The 20,122-nt window shown below is 39.4% G+C and overlaps 1 protein-coding gene, 1 long non-coding RNA gene and 3 other non-coding genes across 5 annotated transcripts in view; 1 reads left to right on the forward strand and 4 right to left on the reverse strand.

The window, feature by feature from the left end:
- shank1 (SH3 and multiple ankyrin repeat domains 1) overlaps positions 1-15,886 on the forward strand; it is a 63,040-nt gene extending 47,154 nt beyond the window's left edge. The window contains exons 25-28 of the mRNA XM_039825017.1: positions 448-3,955; positions 4,214-4,225; positions 4,536-5,432; positions 12,317-15,886. Coding sequence (XP_039680951.1) covers positions 448-3,955; positions 4,214-4,225; positions 4,536-5,432; positions 12,317-12,404 — 4,505 coding nt within the window. The 3' untranslated portion in view covers positions 12,405-15,886. The remainder of the gene's footprint in view (positions 1-447; positions 3,956-4,213; positions 4,226-4,535; positions 5,433-12,316) is intronic.
- Positions 15,887-16,667: 781 nt separating this feature from the next.
- On the reverse strand, positions 16,668-18,517 carry LOC120574672. Its single transcript, XR_005641882.1, has 4 exons — positions 18,386-18,517; positions 17,635-17,678; positions 16,982-17,021; positions 16,668-16,771 (listed from the first exon to the last, which is right to left on the reverse strand). It is a non-coding gene; the product is annotated as an uncharacterized LOC120574672 (long non-coding RNA).
- On the reverse strand, positions 16,846-16,935 carry LOC120575516. Its single transcript, XR_005642007.1, has one exon. It is a non-coding gene; the product is annotated as a small nucleolar RNA SNORD88 (small nucleolar RNA).
- Positions 17,089-17,180, reverse strand: LOC120575514. The gene has a single exon (XR_005642005.1). It is a non-coding gene; the product is annotated as a small nucleolar RNA SNORD88 (small nucleolar RNA).
- On the reverse strand, positions 17,761-17,852 carry LOC120575515. Its single transcript, XR_005642006.1, has one exon. It is a non-coding gene; the product is annotated as a small nucleolar RNA SNORD88 (small nucleolar RNA).
- Positions 18,518-20,122: the final 1,605 nt, after the last annotated feature.

A 20,122-nucleotide genomic window follows, 5' to 3' on the forward strand; every position in this document is an offset into this window, starting at 1 on the left:
ACTTACCTGTTTAACTTACTATACCTGTACTGTACTGTTTGTCTTTTACTCACCCAACTACTATTATTCACAGTAGTGCCAATAATCTCCTATTTTTATTTTATTCTGATGGATTATTTTCTGGTTTGTAAACAAATGCTGCCCAGTTGCTACTTGTTTGTGGAATTATATATCGCACTAACTGACTTACCTACTAACAGACCTAAGAATTGAGGACAGACTCGCTGGCAGGTAGATGGGCAGTCAGATTTAGACAGACACTCTCATAGATTACCCTCAGCTTTCCTTTTTTTCTGGCTCCATTTCCTCTCTACTTTTATTCACCCCAAAACTTTTCTTCTATTCTTCTTCATCAGCCTCTCTTAATCTCACTCTCTATCTTACCACCTGTAAATCCCTATTTCATCCCAATTTGTTTTTTCTCCATTTGTGAATGCTGTACTGCAGGGGTGCCTGAGGAGGAGAGGCAGTACCTGCATCCTCCAGCCATGAAGTTTGCTCGCAGTCTGTCGGTGCCTGGCCCAGACGAAATCCCTCCTCCTCCCACCACAGCTCCACCAGACCCTCCATTCTCCTCTGCTCCGCCACTAGGTTGGAGAGCAAAGTCATCCCAGCAGCCCTCTGTCTCCGTTTCACAGTCCACATCCACCTCTGCGCACTACCAGCCCTACTCCCAGTCAGTGCACTTCACACATGGTGGCAGGGAAAGGGCCGGTGGTCCCAGCACTGGCCCCAGTGATGGAGCGGTGGACAACACAACCTCGTATGCACACGCAGCTGCCCATACTGCTCAAAGCAGGACTGCTACACGGAAGGTTGCGTATACTGGGGAGTCTGTTGGAGCTGGCATTGGGGCTAGTGGAGGGGCCAAGGCTGCAGGTCTTAGGAGAGGCTACAGCACCGCTATCCCCCCATCCAGCATTGCCACTGTAATGCCCCAGCAACAACAGACTACCCAGAGTCAACCCCAGCGAGCAGAACGCAGTGCAGCTGGGGCTGGAGCAGGCGGTCCTAAAGGAGGGGCCCGGAGAGGCAAGGGCCCCCTGGTGAAGCAATCCAAGGTAGAGGACCTGCGCATGGCCCAGGGTACACTGGGGGGCAAAGGCTCGGTGGAGAAAAGCTCCATCCCCATACCAACCATTATCGTCAAGGCCCCTTCAACCAGCAGCAGTGGACGCAGCAGCCAGGGCAGCAGTGTGGAGGCCGACGCTCCTGCATCAGGGGAGACAGATGAAGCCAAAATGCCTCATGGTCCTCCTCCCTCCACTCCTGCTCCACAGCCCCCTTCTCCCCCTTCCATCCCAGCGCCGCCGCCTCCATCCTTGCCTTCTATGCGAGCCCAGGATAATCTGGACTTTACCAGCCAGTTTGGGGCTGCCATTGTTGGCGCAGCTCGCCGAGACAGGGAACGGTTTCATGAAGCCCGCAGAAAGAGTGCCTCATTGTTCATGTCTGTTGAGGAGGATGTAAGTCTTGGGGGAGTGAGTGATGGAATAACAAGGACTCAAGTGTCACAGCAACAGCTTAACACACAGGGTGAAAGTTCATCAACACGGCTGCGCCCGTCCAAGTCTATTGACGAGGGCATGTTCTCTGGGGATACTTTTATCCATCACACCCGCAGTATGCCTCCAGCCTTTGGCCTACCTGAGTACTCCTCCCCTGCCCTGGACTATCAGCCTAAATCTGTGCCTACTGACTTGTACACAGCAGCAGGCAGGCAGCCAGCACCCTCCAGTACCACCACATTCATTCACCCTCTAACAGGAAAGGCTCTTGACCCCACGTCGCCACTAGGCCTCGCCCTGGCTGCCAGAGAGCGTGCTCTGAGGGATGACAGCAGGTTAAGGAGGGGAACCGAGCACCACTTTACCCGACAGATGTCAAGTGGGATGTTTCCTTCGTCTACTGTCACTTCTCAGCCTGTGTCGTCAACCGCCCAGTCCTCCAGCTCTTCTTACCTGGTCACCTCGTCTTCTCTGGCTGCTACCACAGCCACTGTTGGACGCCCACCCTCACCCAGAATCCTCAGAGGAGTTGGGAGTGTGTGGAGTGAGGAAGGCGGTGGAGGAGAGCGGGAGCGGGAAGGAGGAGGGGCTCGTGAGGGGCTAAGAGTTCGCTTCTCTGAGGACAAAACGGTCCACACACACCACTACCAGTCTCAGCCGTATCAGCCAACCTACAAGGAAAGGGAGCGGGACAGGTCGAGGGAACGGGAGAGGGAGCTGTCAAGAGAAAGAGAGAGGGACAAAGAGAGAGAGGGTTACATGAGGAGAGCAGAGCAGGCTGCTGCCAATTCGGCAGCCGCTGATAACTCTGCTCAGCAGGCGTCTCAGTCTCAGCAGCCTCGGAGGCCCACTTTTCTTAGGATGGAAAGTCAAGCTGATGCCTATATCTTGTCCCTCACCCCTCCTTCTCCTCCACCTACCAGTACTCAGCAGACAGCGAACACTACTGGGAGCACTGGGACTGGTATAATGGTTCTTCCTCCCCCTGCCCCTTCAGTTGATGCCGACGATGAGTTTGTCTACGCAGACCCTCTCCCACCTCCATTACAGTTTGCTAACAGCTTCGACAGAGGAATATCAGGGTACTCACAACACGGGATGCGCCCCAACAGCCTGACATCCCGCCAACAGCAGGTCCCACCCCCTCCACCTCCACCTCCTCCTCCACCACCACCCCCTCCACCCCCCCAAAAAGAATCATTTGTAAGTGGGTTTCCTGCTCATACACCCCTGCCCTCACCTCAGGCAGGGGACTCCACTGCCTCCAGCCTTACATCTTACGACAGTGAGGTGGCTAACCTGACTCAGTCCGTTACCTCCCCCTCCCAAACGTCGCCCAACCCCCCTCCCCCTCACTCTCCCTCTACTCTGCAGCCCACCTCGATAGCGGGACCTCCGCCTCCCCCGTCAGTCTCACCACCGCCTCCTCCCGGATCTTATCACAGACCCTTCTCTATGTCCCACCCCCACCACCTCTATAACAGCTCTCACACTCCTGGGCGCTCTTCCCCCACGCCTCCACCGCACACAGTCGCGCCTCCCCCGGCCTACCGTGGTCACCCAGCGCCCTCCTCCACTGCTGCCACCTCTGCTCCACTTAGGGGCACTGCCTCACATGCCACGACCGCTAGCTGTGCCGCTACAACCACTGCTGCTGCCACCACAACAAACACCTCCACTCAGCTCTACCACGAGCGCACACATACCATGCATACAACATCCTCCACCGCCATCACCGGCAGTCGCAGGACAGGGGAGCACCATCGTCCTCCCCCCGCTACTAAGAAAGGAGAGTCCCAAGAGACGGTGGTGGACTCTGGGATTGAGGAACTGGACAGCCGCAGCAGCAGTGACCACCACCTCGACAGCATCCTGGCCAGTGTCCGTGGAGACAGGCTGGACCGAGGGGAGAGAGGAGGACGAATGGGAGGCGGGACAGGGGAACCAGAAAGGGGAGGAGATTTTCTGGAGTCTTACATGAGCTATCTGGACGGACAAACTTTTGAGATGCAGAATGCCACAGCAGCAGCCTCCACCTATCCAAAAACCAACAGGTTCAGAGAAGGAGGTCGCACCAGTGATCTACACAGACAGACCAGCACTGCTCCTGCATCCTTCCACTCACACAGACGAAGAGACGAGCAGGAAGAGGATGAGGTCGAGGAAGGAGTGGATGAAAGTGGCCGGGATGGGTATGGAGTGAGGGACGTGCAAAATTTGGGACGTCCTATTTCACCGTACTTTGATCGCCCTCGCACTCCTGAGATGAAGCCTCTATGGGGCGAGGGGCAGATGGCCGGTGACCAGTCTGGGTCACTTTTAGAGGGGAAAAAGATTTACCCTCCTGCATCCAGTATGAAGCCCAGCATCATAAACGAGCTGAGCAGCAAACTGCAGCAAAGAACCAAGGACAGCTGGAGCACCCAGAGACCTCTAGGCAGACACAGGTACACATCAGTGAAAACTTTGGCTTTATATTTTTCAGTGTCACAGCATGAACTACAGTTTTTGTTGTTGTTGATGCACGGCATTGTCATTCTATTAATGTCTCACCTGTGTGAATGTATTAGTGTGCCACCTGTGAGTTCTGTACCTTGATGTTCAGGCCTTCTTTGAAAAACTATCTGTGTATGTCTTGTGTAAGTGTCTATACTGTGTAAACCTCTCCTTTTATTTCTCTGGCTTTTTCCATGTGTTTCTCTCAGAAGCAGAAACAGGTAATAGAGCCACTTCCACACTCCTTTTTTCTGTCAGGAAGAGCATAAAACCTTGACACCTGCTTAAATTTACAGCCGGTTTTGAGACAGTAAGGAAGGAGAGGAAACCTTGTTAAACTTGATTCATTTAGAATGTTGTACGTAATCACGATGTTGACAGTATCAAATCATTTAAATCCATGGGTTCTAAAAATTGCTGGTCAATGTTGACCAACATTTTCCTTAATGTGTGTGCATGTTTTTCATCGTATCGTTTTCTGTTTTCTATCATGCTTTTCTCTTGTAAATTTCTCTCCTTCTCCATTCACAGATTTTCAGAAGACTCAGCCTCAGCTTTGAGCCCCCCCTCAGCTCGATCCTTGTCACCGTCTCCGATTTCATTATCGCAACCAGCGTTATCCCCGTCCCCCACCCCTGCCTCCCAGTACCCCAACTGGGGACGATCCCCATCTCCTCAACCTCAACCTCCAGCTGCCTGCCAGCCTCCACGTTCACATTCCCCATTGTCTCCGACATCTTATGCCCCTTACCCCACTTCCCCCAAACACAGACCTGTCTACCGGACCAAAGCCCTAGAATTCCAGTTCATCCCCAGTCGCGACTCCCGTAAAGCAGAATCACACATGTTACAGCGTAGGCGAGCACCCAGCCCCCTCATCTCTCCATCAGAGAGGCCAAAGCTGGGTCCTCCCCGGCCATCATCCCTTCCACTCCTCCCCACCACACCTCTATACAGTGCCATGTACGACCTCCGAGGTTCAATTACCCCGCCATCACCCGGGAACCCTCTTGGAGATCCTTACTTCTCGCCCTCTCCTCCCCTGTTTGCCCCCTCTGGTGCCCCTCCTCCTCCAAACTCTACTTTAGTTGTCTCTCGATCCCTCTCTCCAACTCACTTCCTTTCCGGGACCTCCTCTCCGCCCCTGCACCCTCACCCTCCGCCTACATGCCTGAGTTATCCCCATCTACCGCCCCCTTCCCCTACAAAGCCTTTTGCCTCCAAGCCGCTGCCCTACTGGACCAAGTATGACGTTGCAGACTGGCTAGGATACCTGAACTTGGGTGAGCACAGAGAGCGTTTCCTGGACAACGAGATTGACGGCACCCACCTGCCCTCCCTAACCAAGGACGACTATCTGGATTTGGGTGTGACACGTGTAGGCCACCGCATGAACATAGAACGGGCCCTGAGGACTGTTATGGACAGGTATGGCTTTAATTATCTATCATCACTGACCGTCTCAATTATTTGGAATATTTACAATTGGTTACATGCATTTTAACTTCACTTTTAAACTTTTTCAAAAACTTTTTTACCAACATGCAACTCAACACAACAGTTAATCTAAAATGCCCTGATGTAATCAAAACACTTCTCAAAAATAAAAATATAATACACTAACAACCAGTAGCATTACAAAATGTATTACTATTGAATTTGAAGTAGCTTTTGTTTGACTCTTTTTTTTTTTTTTTTGCATAAAATGAGATTCCATTGCATAAAAAGAATGGTATCACTTTACTGCAAGTAAGTTATTAAAGTTGGCTATCCATCAGTGGTGTTGGAACGTTTTTTGTTTTGTTTATTATAACATTGTGATCGCATGATTTAGATATTATTGTAGAAATCTGCTGTTACCCTCGCACTAGCCTTTTGCTCATTATTAGCCTGCCAATTTAAATAATTTGATGAATATTCACGCAATTAATTGTGATTCAAGCTAATGTTCAAAGATGACATACTATACATTACATTTACATTTTATGGCATACATTACTGTACTTCAACTTTTTGTATGACATACTATATACCATACGTACAGTTCTCTTAAATTGCATCCCCGGCTCCTTCACTTGCCTTCTTCGTGTCTTAGTCCATCCCACCGAGGAAGCACAGGAGAGACGCAAGCAAATCATGGGAGGAGAGAGGGAACGAGCAAATGTGTTTAGAGGGATGCGTCACATGAATTCATCAGCTGTATGGGGGGAGTTAGCAGCTCCTTCAGCTGCACGGCTTCCAGAAAGGCTGCTCTCATGTGTCCTCGCTTATAGCTCCTCTGTGATCCCTCTTCGATGCTCGTTCCTCGGGGTAGAAATAAAGGCTTTGAGAAAGACTTCTGGTTCAGCCGAGTACTGAGGAGCGACGAGCTATCAAATAAAAGACATGAGACACAGCCTATGACTTTTTATGATATTTTTTATGACATGACACTATACTATGATTTTTTTTTTTAAATTACTTTTTAATCATACTATACTACAATTTTTTTATGATTTTTTTATGAAATACTTTACTATGACTTTTTCAAATTACATACTATGACTTTTTTATGACATTTTTATGACATACTATAAAATGACTTTTTTATGATTTTTATGACAAACTATACTGTGACATACTATATTGTACTATACATTTTTATGGCATACTTTACTGTGACATTTTTATGGCATACTTTACTGTGAATTTTATGTGACATTGTTATGCCCTCTCTATGGGTGGCCGAGACACAACGAGAACCAGCCCCATCTTCCCCAAGTCCCAAGCAGCCACAGAGAAGGATCACTGAATATGAAAGGATTTAGTTTATTTACAGATTCAGATAAACATACTGGGAGCCTGGTCAGACTTCAGGGTGAGCAAGGCCAACAAAACAAATATAATGTAAGAAGCAACCAATCTAACCTGAAGAAATAAAGTAAACCAAAATACAACTACTAACCTCCCTAACTCAGCTAAACAGGAGAGAAAAAGGTTAGCAGTCATAAAAAAGTTACTTCCAGAAGAACATAAAACGTCAGTATGGCTAAAGCTACAGTCAATCCGTGTTTGGATGCTATTTTGCTTTTTTATGGCATACTATACAAAAAGACTTTTTCATGACTTTTAATAACTTTTTTCATTACTTTTTCATGACAAGCTATTCTATGACTTTTATGATTTTTTTATGACATACTATAACTTTTTACGACTTTTAATAATATACTATACTATGACTTTTTCAACATTTTATTGACATATACTACACTATACCTTTTATGATTTTCTAAATGACATGCTATTCTGTCTTCTTTCATTCTTTTCATGGCATACTAAACTATGACTTTTATGAATTTCTTATGACAAACAATAACATTTTATTGACATACTACACTATACCTTTTATGAATTTTTAATGACATGCTGTTCTATGACTTGTTTCATGACATTTTCATGACATACTATATTTTCCTTAATTCTTTTTCATGACTTTTTATGGTATGCTGTACTATAACTTTTCATGACTTTTATTACACACTATACTACTATGACTTTTTCATGAAATTTTTTGACTTACTATACTATGAATTTTTTATAACTTTTGATGACATACTATAATACTATGACTTTTTCATAAGGGAAAGAATGCAGTCATCACAGGTCGGACTCAAACCCTGAACCTTCTGCGTTGAGGTATAAACCTATATATATATCTGCGCCTGCTCTACCAACTGAGCTTACCTGGCCACAGTGCTGTGACTTTTTCTCATTCGTTTTTTATGACATATTATACTATGACTTTTGTGACTTTTTTCATTACTTTTTCATGACATGCTGTACTACGATTTTGTTTTGTGGCATTTCCGCCTTTAATGGAAATACTATACTATGATTTTTTATCACATATTTTGACATACTATACTATGACGTTTTAGTCACTTTTTTCGACATACTATACAGTGACTTTTTTATTAATTTTTTTCGAAATACTATTCTTTGACTTTTTTCGACATACTATACTATGACTTTTTTCAACATACCATACTATGACTTTTTTCGACATACTATACTATGACTTTTTTATTAGTTTTTTCGACATACTATTCTATGACTTTTTTTGACATACTATACTTTGTATTTTTGATCACTTTTATCGACATACTGTACTATGACGTTTTAGTCACTTTTTTCAATATACAGAAGGTTTTAAGGGTCCAATATAGAATAAGTAAAAGAGATGAATATGCCAAAATCATAGTTTCTTCTGTCAAGTCAGATAGCTTAGAGGGATAAGATAATGATTAGAAGTCAGAAGGTTGAGTGTTCTTTCTATGTTTATCAGTAAATTTTAGAGGTCTGATACACTGAGTGGAAGAGACAAATATGCTACAGGCCAAGTTTTTATATCAGGTCAGATATCTTAGAGGGATAAGTGACTGATTCGAAGACAGAAGGTTGAGGGTTCAAGTCCTTTTCATGACATATAATACTATGCTGAGTTCTGTAGTACTATGACTTTTTCCGACATACTACACTATGACGTTTTAGTCACTTTTTTCGACATACTATGATTTTTTTCAACATACTATACTATGACTTTTTTTATCAAATTTTTTGACATACTATACTATGACGTTTTTGTCACTTTTTTCGACATACTATACTATGACTTTTTTATCAAAGTTTTTGACATACTATACTATAATGTTTTTGTCGAATTTTTTTGACATACTATACTGTGACTTTTTTTATCACTTTTTTCGACATACTATTCTATGACTTTTTTCGACATACTATCCTATGACTTTTTTATCATTTTTTCGACATACTATACTATGATGTTTTTGTCACATTTTATGACATACTGTACTATGACTTTTTTTGGATAGGACCCATTAAAGGCAGAAATGCCCCAAAAAATAATCTTAAAAAAAAAAAGTACTATACTATGACTTTTTGATCACTTTTTTCGACTTACTATACTATGACGTTTTAGTCACTTTTTTTCGACTTACTATACTATGACGTTTTGTTACTCTTTTTTTTCAAAATACTATACTATGACGCTTTTTCGACATACTATCCTATGACTTTTTCCGGACTTATACTATGACTTTTAATCAAATTTTTTGACATACTATAATATGACGTTTTTTGTCACTTTTTTCGACATACTATTCCATAACTTTTTTCGACATACTATACTATGACTTTTTTATCACATTTTTTGACATACTATAATATTATGTTTTTGTCACTTGTTTTGACCTACTATTCTATGACTTTTTTCGACATACTGTACTATGACTTTTTTATCAAAGTTTTTGACATACTATACTATGACGTTTTTGTCACTTTTTTTCGACATACTATACTATGACTTTGTTATTAGTTTTTTACATAAACTATTCTATGACTTTTTCACATACTATACTATGACTTTTTCATGACATATAATACTATGCTGAATTTTTTCGACATACTACACTATGCCTTTTTTATTACTTTTTTATGTCATGCTGTACTATGACTTATTTTTAAAGATAATTTACGGGGGCATTTCTGCCTTCAATGGGTCCTATCCATTAAAGGCAGAAATGCCTCAAAAAATTATCTTTAAAAAAAAAGTACTATACTATAACATACTATACGATTACTTTTTTCAACATTCTATACTATGACTTTTTTCGACACATGTATACTTTGACTTTTTTTACATACTATACTATGACTTTTTTATCAAAGTTTTTGACATACTATACTATAATGTTTTTGTCGAATTTTTTTGACATACTATACTATGACTTTTTTTATCACTTTTTTCGACATACTATTCTATGACTTTTTTATCATTTTTTCGACATACTATACTATGATGTTTTTGTCACATTTTATGACATACTGTACTATGACTTTTTTTGGATAGGACCCATTAAAGTCAGAAATGCCCCAAAAAATAATCTTAAAAAAAAAGTACTATACTATGACTTTTTGATCACTTTTTTCGACTTACTATACTATGACGTTTTAGTCACTTTTTTTCGACTTACTATACTATGACGTTTTAGTCACTTTTTTTCAAAATACTATACTATGACGTTTTTTCGACATACTATCCTATGACTTTTTTCGACATTCTATACTATGACTTTTAATCAAATTTTTTGACATACTATAATATGACGTTTTTTGTCACTTTTTTCGACATACTATTCCATAACTTTTTTCGACATACTATACTATGACTTTTTTATCAAAGTTTTTGACATACTATACTATAATGTTTTTGTCGAATTTTTTTGACCTACTATACTATGACTTTTTTTATCACTTTTTTCGACATACTATTCTATGACTTTTTTCGACATACTATCCTATGACTTTTTTATCATTTTTTCGACATACTATACTATGATGTTTTTGTCACATTTTATGACATACTGTACTATGACTTTTTTTGGATAGGACCCATTAAAGGCAGAAATGCCCCAAAAAATAATCTTTAAAAAAAAAAGTACTATACTATGACTTTTTGATCACTTTTTTCGACTTACTATACTATGACGTTTTAGTCACTTTTTTTCGACTTACTATACTATGACGTTTTAGTCACTTTTTTTCAAAATACTATACTATGACGTTTTTTCGACATACTATCCTATGACTTTTTTCGACATTCTATACTATGACTTTTAATCAAATTTTTTGACATACTATAATATGACGTTTTTTGTCACTTTTTTCGACATACTATTCCATAACTTTTTTCGACATACTATACTATGACTTTTTTATCACATTTTTTGACATACTATAATATTATGTTTTTGTCACTTTTTTGACCTACTATTCTATGACTTTTTTCGACATACTGTACTATGACTTTTTTATCAAAGTTTTTGACATACTATACTATGACGTTTTTGTCACTTTTTTCGACATACTATACTATGACTTTGTTATTAGTTTTTTCGACATACTATTCTATGACTTTTTCGACATACTATACTATGACTTTTTCATGACTTTTTCATGACATATAATACTATGCTGAATTTTTTCGACATACTACACTATGCCTTTTTTATTACTTTTTTATGTCATGCTGTACTATGACTTATTTTTAAAGATAATTTTTTGGGGCATTTCTGCCTTTAATGGGTCCTATCCATTAAAGGCAGAAATGCCCCAAAAAATTATCTTTAAAAAAAAAGTACTATACTATAACATACTATACGATTACTTTTTTCAACATTCTATACTATGACTTTTTTCGACACATGTATACTTTGACTTTTTTTACATACTATACTATCACATTTCAATCACTTTTTTGCGACATAATATACTATGACTTTTTTTATCAAATTTTTTGTCATACTACACTGACTTTTTTGACATACTATACTATGACTTTTTTCGACATACTATGACTTTTTTAACACATTGTTCGTCATACTATATGACTTTATTATGACATATTATTATACTATGATTTATTTATGACTTTATGACATTTTCATCGCATACAATACTATGACTTTTTCATGACTATGAATTTTTATGATTTGTTTAATCACATGCTATTCTATGACTTTTTCCATTACTTTTTGTGACAGACAGACAGTGCATAGATAGATTGATTGATAAATTGATATACTTTATTGATAAGAAATTTGAAAATCCTTATATTACAGAGCAGGTTATCCAGGCACTGCACTGGAAAATATACATAAATATAAAATTAACACAACAAATAAAATAATTGAAAATAGCTCAATACAGAATTCAAGAACAAAATTATATATAATATTTTTCTTTTTATTAATAAAATACATAATATAAGAATAGACTAAAATACACTCTGAAGCAACAAATAGAATTCCCATCCCTATAGCCAGTTGTACAAATCTACAACAGCCGCTGGCGTGGCTCAGGTCAACTAACCAATCAACAAAATCAACAAACTTCTCCAGACAACTGCATGTGTACTGTGGACTGCAATTCAGTCAAAGGCTAAAGGTTAAAAAGTCTAAAACAATTATACCTTTCTCCTGAAGTACCTTGCATTTCATACAAAAACAGATTAATTGTCCACCACAACCTATTCAGAGGTTAAAGTTTAGTGCACATCATCAACTCCTGTTGTGATGAACTCCACCCCCCTACCACAAAGAAAATATTGTGTAAAGGCCAGGATGTCCTTTACATGGATGAGTCACGGGAAAACAACTCACTACTATGCTACAAAACAACAAACACCATTCATAATCATTTCACAAAAAACACCAAACATCACTTGTGTCCTATGTCTGTTCTTCTGTCCTCAGGATGTCCAGCAGTCCATTCCCCATCTCTGTTCTCTCACCTCGGGATGGACAGACTGAGAGGAGGAGGGACGACGGGAGTCGGAGCTGAGGTTGCAAACATATAATCATAAAGACAGAGAGAGTGAGAAAGAAGGAGGGGTTGGAGTCAATGAGGGAGGAAAACACAACTGCTGCTATCCATGGAGGATTCACACAACAAATGAGGGGGGAACAGATTTCACACAGAGAGGACAGAAAGAGGGAGTCAAGTCCCAAAGGGAGATGGAAAGATGGGATGGAAGAAGGGCTGACGATCCATAAAGACACCGGCTGGCGCTCCCCAGTTGTGGCAGGCTGATTTACACAAGTACACTCCCCACATGCATGCACGGTCACACCAATCAACAAACAAGTAACACAAAAACTTTCATCCAGAAATCATACAAAATCATACGAAGACAGATATTATGAGTGATAAAACCGAAGAAAATACTTCTGAGAGAGGATTAAATCTATAGCCAGTTTGATTAAAAAAGAAGAAGAGCGGGTTGTGTTGTTGGCGAGCTAGAGAAAAAGATAAAGGTGTCCTTCATCGTGCAGTCTTCTTACCCCCTCAGCCGGCTGTTCAGGTTTACGAGTGGCACCCGCCAAGAGTGCAATCAATGACAACCCCTCCCCGTGTGACTGGATGTTAGTTTTAAATTGTGTCTGAATATCATTGAGGATGAATATTTGAGGGTGAATGGGGGTAAATGTGTGCAAATGTGAGGCTTTGTCTGTCTGCATGGTGAACGTAGGACGACGCAGGGCAGTATATCAGGACAGCTTCCACGTCTTTTAGAGGTGACGAGGGCTCAGACCGATAACTTGGTTCAAACCAAGGAGGCTGTCTGTGTGTTCAGCTTTGATTAGTTACGTCTTGTTTTTACCTCACCACTGATAGGGCTCTGTCCTCACCGCAGGTCCTGTGATCAGGATCGTATGTGTTTCTCTATAGCTCTTTATCATCTTAAGTCTTATAATGACATATATACAGACTGGTCACTGTATCACAAATTTGTAGCAAAAACAAGTGCCCAGACCAACAAAATAAAAATAAAAAAATAACGAAGAATCACACCGCTACACACACACACACACACACACACACACACACACACACACACACACACACACACACACACACACACACACACACACACACACACACACACACACACACCCCAGTTACTACTATACATGCCTGCATGCATACACCAACATGTAGACACACACACTTGCAAGTGATTGTGTTAAGAGTTTATGGGACACCTTATATATAGACACACTATATGTTTGGATCCAAGATATACAAAAGGAGACAGACTGCTTTCAACTGTTAGACTGGATATGTGACAATGTGAGGAGAAATACCCCAGAGGATTTGATTTACCGAGAAAGACTTCCTCAGCGTTGAGGCAACTGTTGTTCAACCATTCAGACCTTCCGTCCGAGGGAGACTGGAAAGGAGAGGGGAGGGGAAGAGGAAAAACTGCCATTTTCTTGCTCTTTCCCACCCAATCGCCCCTGCTCCTTCCAGGAGTGGCCTTTCTCTCTCGACAAAATCCAAGAGGAAACAAGCAGCCACCCAGCCGAGGGGATCTGAGAGACATAGCTTATATCGAGTTTTAATACTATGATTGTTCTTACAATTTTTAAACTTCAAATGGGAATACTGGAATACTGATATTGATATGAAGAGATTTATTGTTACTATTTATCATTACTTCATCGTCCTTACTGTTATTATAGCTTCAGAGAGTTCCTGATATGGTGCTCTTGTGCAGTCAGTGTATTTTCTGACTGCGATGAAGATGGTGTTGGTGATATATATAAATATATATATGTATGTATATATAGGTATTTTTGAATAGAAAGATGCATATTATTTCTTGCACGGTACCCTTAACATTGCTTCTATGTGACAAGAAGCATTGCAACTTAATGTGAAGCACATTTTTAGAAACACTTCTCCTTTCTGTTTTTCTTTCAACAGACTGTGAAGCTTTAATCAAAATCATGTTGACCTTTATGGCCTCAAAATATTATTTCCTCACTCTTTTTAAAAGTTAGTTGCCACTTAATATGCAGACACTAAAAGTGTAGCAACTGTTACTCTGGGGATGCCCACGATACACATAAATGAAAATGATGTATCACTTTATTTAAGCTGTCCTCTTTTCTTTTTTTTCCTCTCAATTCTGGCTAACAGACAGCCCCTTTTGATTGATTACATACACACATTTCATTCTTTTTCTGCATCTTGATGTGCTATATTGCACTGCAGTCTTTTTACTTTCCTATCAGCTTCCACTGCACATTTACATCTCATTATAACCACAGTCCTGCTTTTCTCACTGCTGCTGAGATCAAATATAAGGGCTCTCTCATGACCTCTCTACCTTGAACAACGCTTCACCTCTCCTGCCGCTTTTGAGTCCTCAAACACATATCAAACGTACGCTATACATCAGGCGTAGTCTGGGGGAGTTTGCTCTTCTCTCGGGTCCTGCTGTCTTTGTCTGTTTTTTGCAAAAAGTTTTCATAGATCATTTCGCTCAAAGTGCTCATACATACAGGCATGTGACTGAACAAAGGTCATTAAGGTGGATTTGTCTGTAATTGTTTTGTGCTGGTGGTCAATGAGAGATTATATTTGAATGGAAGGGAAATAGCAATAAGGACGATGAAAACAATGGTCATCTAATTATGGTTTAGGTTGTAAAAAAAAGTTCTAAAGAATCTCTGTCTTCCAAATAATGTTTAACATGAAAAGGTACAATGTATTTATTTAACTGTTCTGCTTTCTTTACAGTTCGACCCGTTCTCTACATCTGCCCCCTTCTACTGTTATTGACCTGACAGTATTAAGAGCTCCAGTCTGTTTTCGCTCATCATTTGCATCTCCTTGTTTGTACAAAGCACCTTCTGCCATCGCTGACATGTGCCAGTATGCTCACAGCTCATTGTTTATTACCAGCATATTATGCAATGACCCTATTTCCATTAGCAACTTTTATTTTTTTTTTTACATTTCCCTTTAAAGGTTTTGAAGTCATTTTCAGCCAAAAAGGGCATGTTTCTGAAAGGGTGAACAAGCAGAATGTGGCTTCCTGTCCAAACTCATTTCTACTTGTTTCTATCAGGTCTCAAAAGTGTTTGCTAGTGTAAATAGGGCCAATTAATTCTTTGGATAAGACATTCTAAAAACATATCTTACTGATACAATGATGTTCTCGTTAAGTGGCTGGTGAGAATTGTTTTCAATCCTTTCTTTGCATTTGATAGTTATAATTTATAGAGGCTCATGGTTGCTGTCAGGAGATAAAGTAAGATCTGAGGGAACTGGTGTGACTCTATAGAAAGCATTTCTTTTCCTTTAAGAGATCTTTAAAAAAAAAAAAAGAGAATATGAGCTGATGAAAGTTAACTTACAGAATATATATGTATATGTAATACGCATATACATTCATATAAACATATGAATTTCAAATGTTTTAAGAAATCATAAATTGTTAGAATTATAATAAAGATACAGAAATAAAGTTGTAATTTATGTTTTGCGACTTCTTGAATCTATTTACCGTGGAGCAAGACAATGCTCCAAATGAATTTGGGAATGGTGTATTGTTTATGTAACCCTACATGAGATGAAATGGATTATAGGTCATTTCAAATCTATTCATACAATAAACTACATCATACAACACTGCGCATAGAGCTTGCCCAGTGCTGCAGTACATTGTATACGATGTACCAATAATATAATTACTAGGTGATGATTTAATATTTAGGAGGGACCTAGACATTACACCCTCCTGTAAATTACAGGGTACAGACAGTGAACCAACAGCCTTTTTTTCCTGTCCTTTCACAAAAGCAATGTAATCATGTAGTGAAAATGATTGATTTGAATTATCCACACCTAAAAAGGGGAATGCTTTGCTTTTCAGTCTTAACACAAGACAGTTTTCCCTTCAGCAAGTGTAAAAAAATACTATAGTATTAAGTTGACATATGGAGTAAGTATCCTTTTTAAATACAGTTTAATTGCAATATTACCCTGTTTTCACATTAGATGTATCCTGTAAATACCACTATTTTATCAATACCCTGCATATACCAACTAATTACAATTGAAACATCACTTGTTTAACAGTTTTAAAAATGTACACTATCAAAATCAGTATCATGTTCTCAGTGCTGTAAATCAAGCATTTAAATGTTGCAGTTGAATAACTTGAGTGACAGAAGGGTCTCAAGTCATTACATCATTTCAAATATACTGTCCCTATACTCTGGTATAGTAGTTGCACAAAAAGGGAAGAAACAATACTTTTAGAAGTTTTATTTTATTTAAAATACTGGTCAACATTTGCTTTCAAAAAAACAAGTTACAACATTGTTATAAAAAGCTGATGATGTCTGTGGGAGGACCTGAAAAAAAAAAATGAAGAAACAGCAGTCAGAATAATCTCAATCCTACACTGTTAAAACATTTTTATATCAATCATCTCATCAGAGTCTGCCTTGTCAAGGGCAGATCTGCACTTCTGTCATCACTAGTTTTCTGAGCCCAGTGCTATACATCACAAGAGATCAGCATTCACACAGTGTCCGCTAGTTAAAGGCTGAGTTATGACGAACCTGATTTAAGTCCAGTCTTTAAGTGGCTTCACTTTAGCACCTGAAGAAAGAAGAAAATACCATTTTAATTGTGTTATAATTCTCACTTTTAACAATAGTTTGTTTAGTTTCTCCTCAGAAACTCTGGCTTGTCAGGGCCAAAGATGCACGTTTGTCTTCATACAGACTCAGAGCCCAGTGCAAGTCATCAGGGGAGAGGGACAGCTAAATTCATTCAAGTTTAAACAACTGGCAGGAATAACAAAAGCACTGGGTTGCAGTAGCTGACATGTACAAGTATAGCTAGAGTCAAACAAATGTCATTCACATTTAGTATACAAAGCCATCTTACCATTTTTATTGATGTGCTCAACCCAGACTACTTCATACATTTGACTTTCGACAAAGGCAACTTAGGGTGCCAATTTTAAAGTTTTTATTTCTAATGACCTTGATAGAAGTGCTAGTGGAGTCAATGAGCTCGTGAGAGTTAATTGTAAAATATTGAGTGTACATTGCTCTCCGGTAGTCAGTTCATAACTACACCTTTGTCCACTATGAAATTCCTGTTCTAACATTTTCAACAAAAGATTTTGTAAAAAGTGTTCAGTTGGTAGAGCTGTTGGCTGCCTTGATAACATTTATAATTATGAGAATACATACATTTTACATACCTATGGAGTCCAGTCTGTGAGTGTTTCCAACTGTTGCAAGTGATCTGAAAACAAAATAAAAAAAAAAGGACAAAAGCATGAGTTATTGTATTGTCAGGACCATAACCTAGACTAACACTAGCTTACTTTCTCCTCAGAAACTCTGGCTTGTCAGGGCCAAAGACGCACGTTTTTCTTCACACAGACTCAGAGCCCAGTGCAAGTCATCAGGGGAGAGGGACAGCTAAATCCATACAAGTGGATACCTCATCATATACAAGAAACATTACATTTACGTTAAAATGCAATCATTCATGCTGTGCTAGTATTTATCTTGCGATTACTAATTTTACCTCACAACACTGTTAGCTATGCTAATGTTCCATGTTAGCTAACATGCTTACCACGTGGAGTTACCCAATAGGCCCCAGCGTTACCGGCTAATGCAGCTGCTGGGGAACACGGTAGTAACCGAACCAAACCATGTTCAACACCAGACAACACGTGTCCTACAAGTGGCTACATGATTTGAGTTGTAGCGTCATTTCGGTGTTAAATCCGACATACAATTTATGCGCTCCCATAGTTTGATAGTGCTAGCGTTAATCATACCGAATTGAAGTTTAACCATTATAAGCGACGAATGTTAACGTTATTCATTCACAGAACAGAAAGGCCGTGGGTTGCAGTGACGTTAGTTGTATTACTACGTTACTCTAATAGTCTAAATGTTATCACGAAAAGCAATCAGTGAAATTCAATATAATCTTACCAGTTTCAAAAGTGATGTTTCAGTCGAGGAAGACAGCAACCAAGTGACTGCTGCTGGTTCCTCTTCTTATAAATATGGGCGGTTGGCAGCCAACTTATAAAACAACTACCGCCGCTTAGTGGACTGGAGTGGAGCGGAAACAAATCGAAATCCTCTCTTCTTAACCTCGAACTACCTTATTAAGTGACTACTATTAATATTCACTTTACTGGTAAATTCCAAATAATACGCTAAGATGTTAGGTCCACCGCGCATTCACAAAGTTTACAAAACTGGTTGCTTGAAATGTGCATGTATCTATGGATAAATAAGTAGTGCTGCCATCTGGTGGCCACACTGTGCAACTACATTTCAATTTTAAATGTTATATTTTGAAAGTATCAACCGGAAATAATACGATGTTATTGCGTTTGGCTTTACTTCATTGTAACCAGTAGAAAAGACAAACGCACCAGGTTTAACAAACAAAGTAAAATTAGTAAAAGTCTTGAAGTACTACTATATTGTTGCGTTTGACTTTACTAGTAGAGTGTTAGTTCTTCACTTTAACCACTCGAGGGCAGAACTACTCGTGATTTTAAATACGTGGTGTTGAAATTGTCACAACTAAATTGAGGTAAAGAAAACGCAACTGGATTAACAAACATTTTTCTTTCTGCATTAGAAAGTAAGTTTTAAGGACAATTGTGTTGTGTACCTAAACACTAATTCCCCTCTAGTCTTTGAGCCGGACAACCTGTGTGTTTTATATTGTTATTATTCTGCCCTCCTTTGGTTACAATGACGACCTGCAATTGTACTCTACCAGTAAAGTCAAACCAAATTCACAAAATAGTAGTACTTCCGGAAGATACTTTCAAAATAAAACATTTACAATCGGCGTGCAGTTACGCACTGTGGCCACCAGAGGGAAGAAACACCAATTGACTAGAAATGTAAAAGAAAAAGAAAAGAAAAGAAAAGAAAAGCAGTGTGTTCATTATTAAACTGTACAGGATGTTTCTCATTTCTAACTTACAAGGACAGTTGTGTTGCACTTATGTCTTATACAGTACAGATGTCTATAAGGCAGATAACGTGTTAATTTGCAATCATGTATTTCAGCTCTCTAGTGGCCACAGTGTAACTACAGATATTTACAAAAAAAAATTGTAAATTTACAAAAGTTGCAGTTACTCAATGTGAACACGACTCTTCCGGTATACATTTCAAAATAAAACTCACATACTTTTTTTAAATTTATTTTTAAAATAAAACTCACGTACAGTTATGCAGAAGTGTAGATATTAGATAAACCCTATTAGCCTACAACATGATTAGTGATGCTAGACCTGAAACAGACGACTTGACTGAGTATTGCCCTTTCAAAGCTGATGTTTTGATGCAAGATGTATCAATGCCTCATTAAACACAGCCAAATATCAATAAAGTATGCTGCTGGTTTTAAATATGGGGTATATAATCTGCCACAGTATTTGAAAGCAGAGCTGTAAACTCCGTTTCAAAGTGATCAGTTGATATAACATGACCTTAATGAACAAAATATCAAGGCTGACAAATGGAGAGTTCATTTATATAGTTCCATTTTTGACTTACCGTTTCTACGGTCTTGCATTGAATCAGTCTTTACAGATGCAGTACAAATGTGCAGGTGTTAGAGGTGAGACAATTTTATTTTGCATCAGATGGACCCTAGTGGGTGGCCTACAATATGCCTTTTCAAAAACAACTTCTTAA

The sequence above is a fragment of the Perca fluviatilis genome, chromosome 15 (assembly GCF_010015445.1).
Source record: "Perca fluviatilis chromosome 15, GENO_Pfluv_1.0, whole genome shotgun sequence".
Taxonomy (NCBI): domain Eukaryota; kingdom Metazoa; phylum Chordata; class Actinopteri; order Perciformes; family Percidae; genus Perca; species Perca fluviatilis.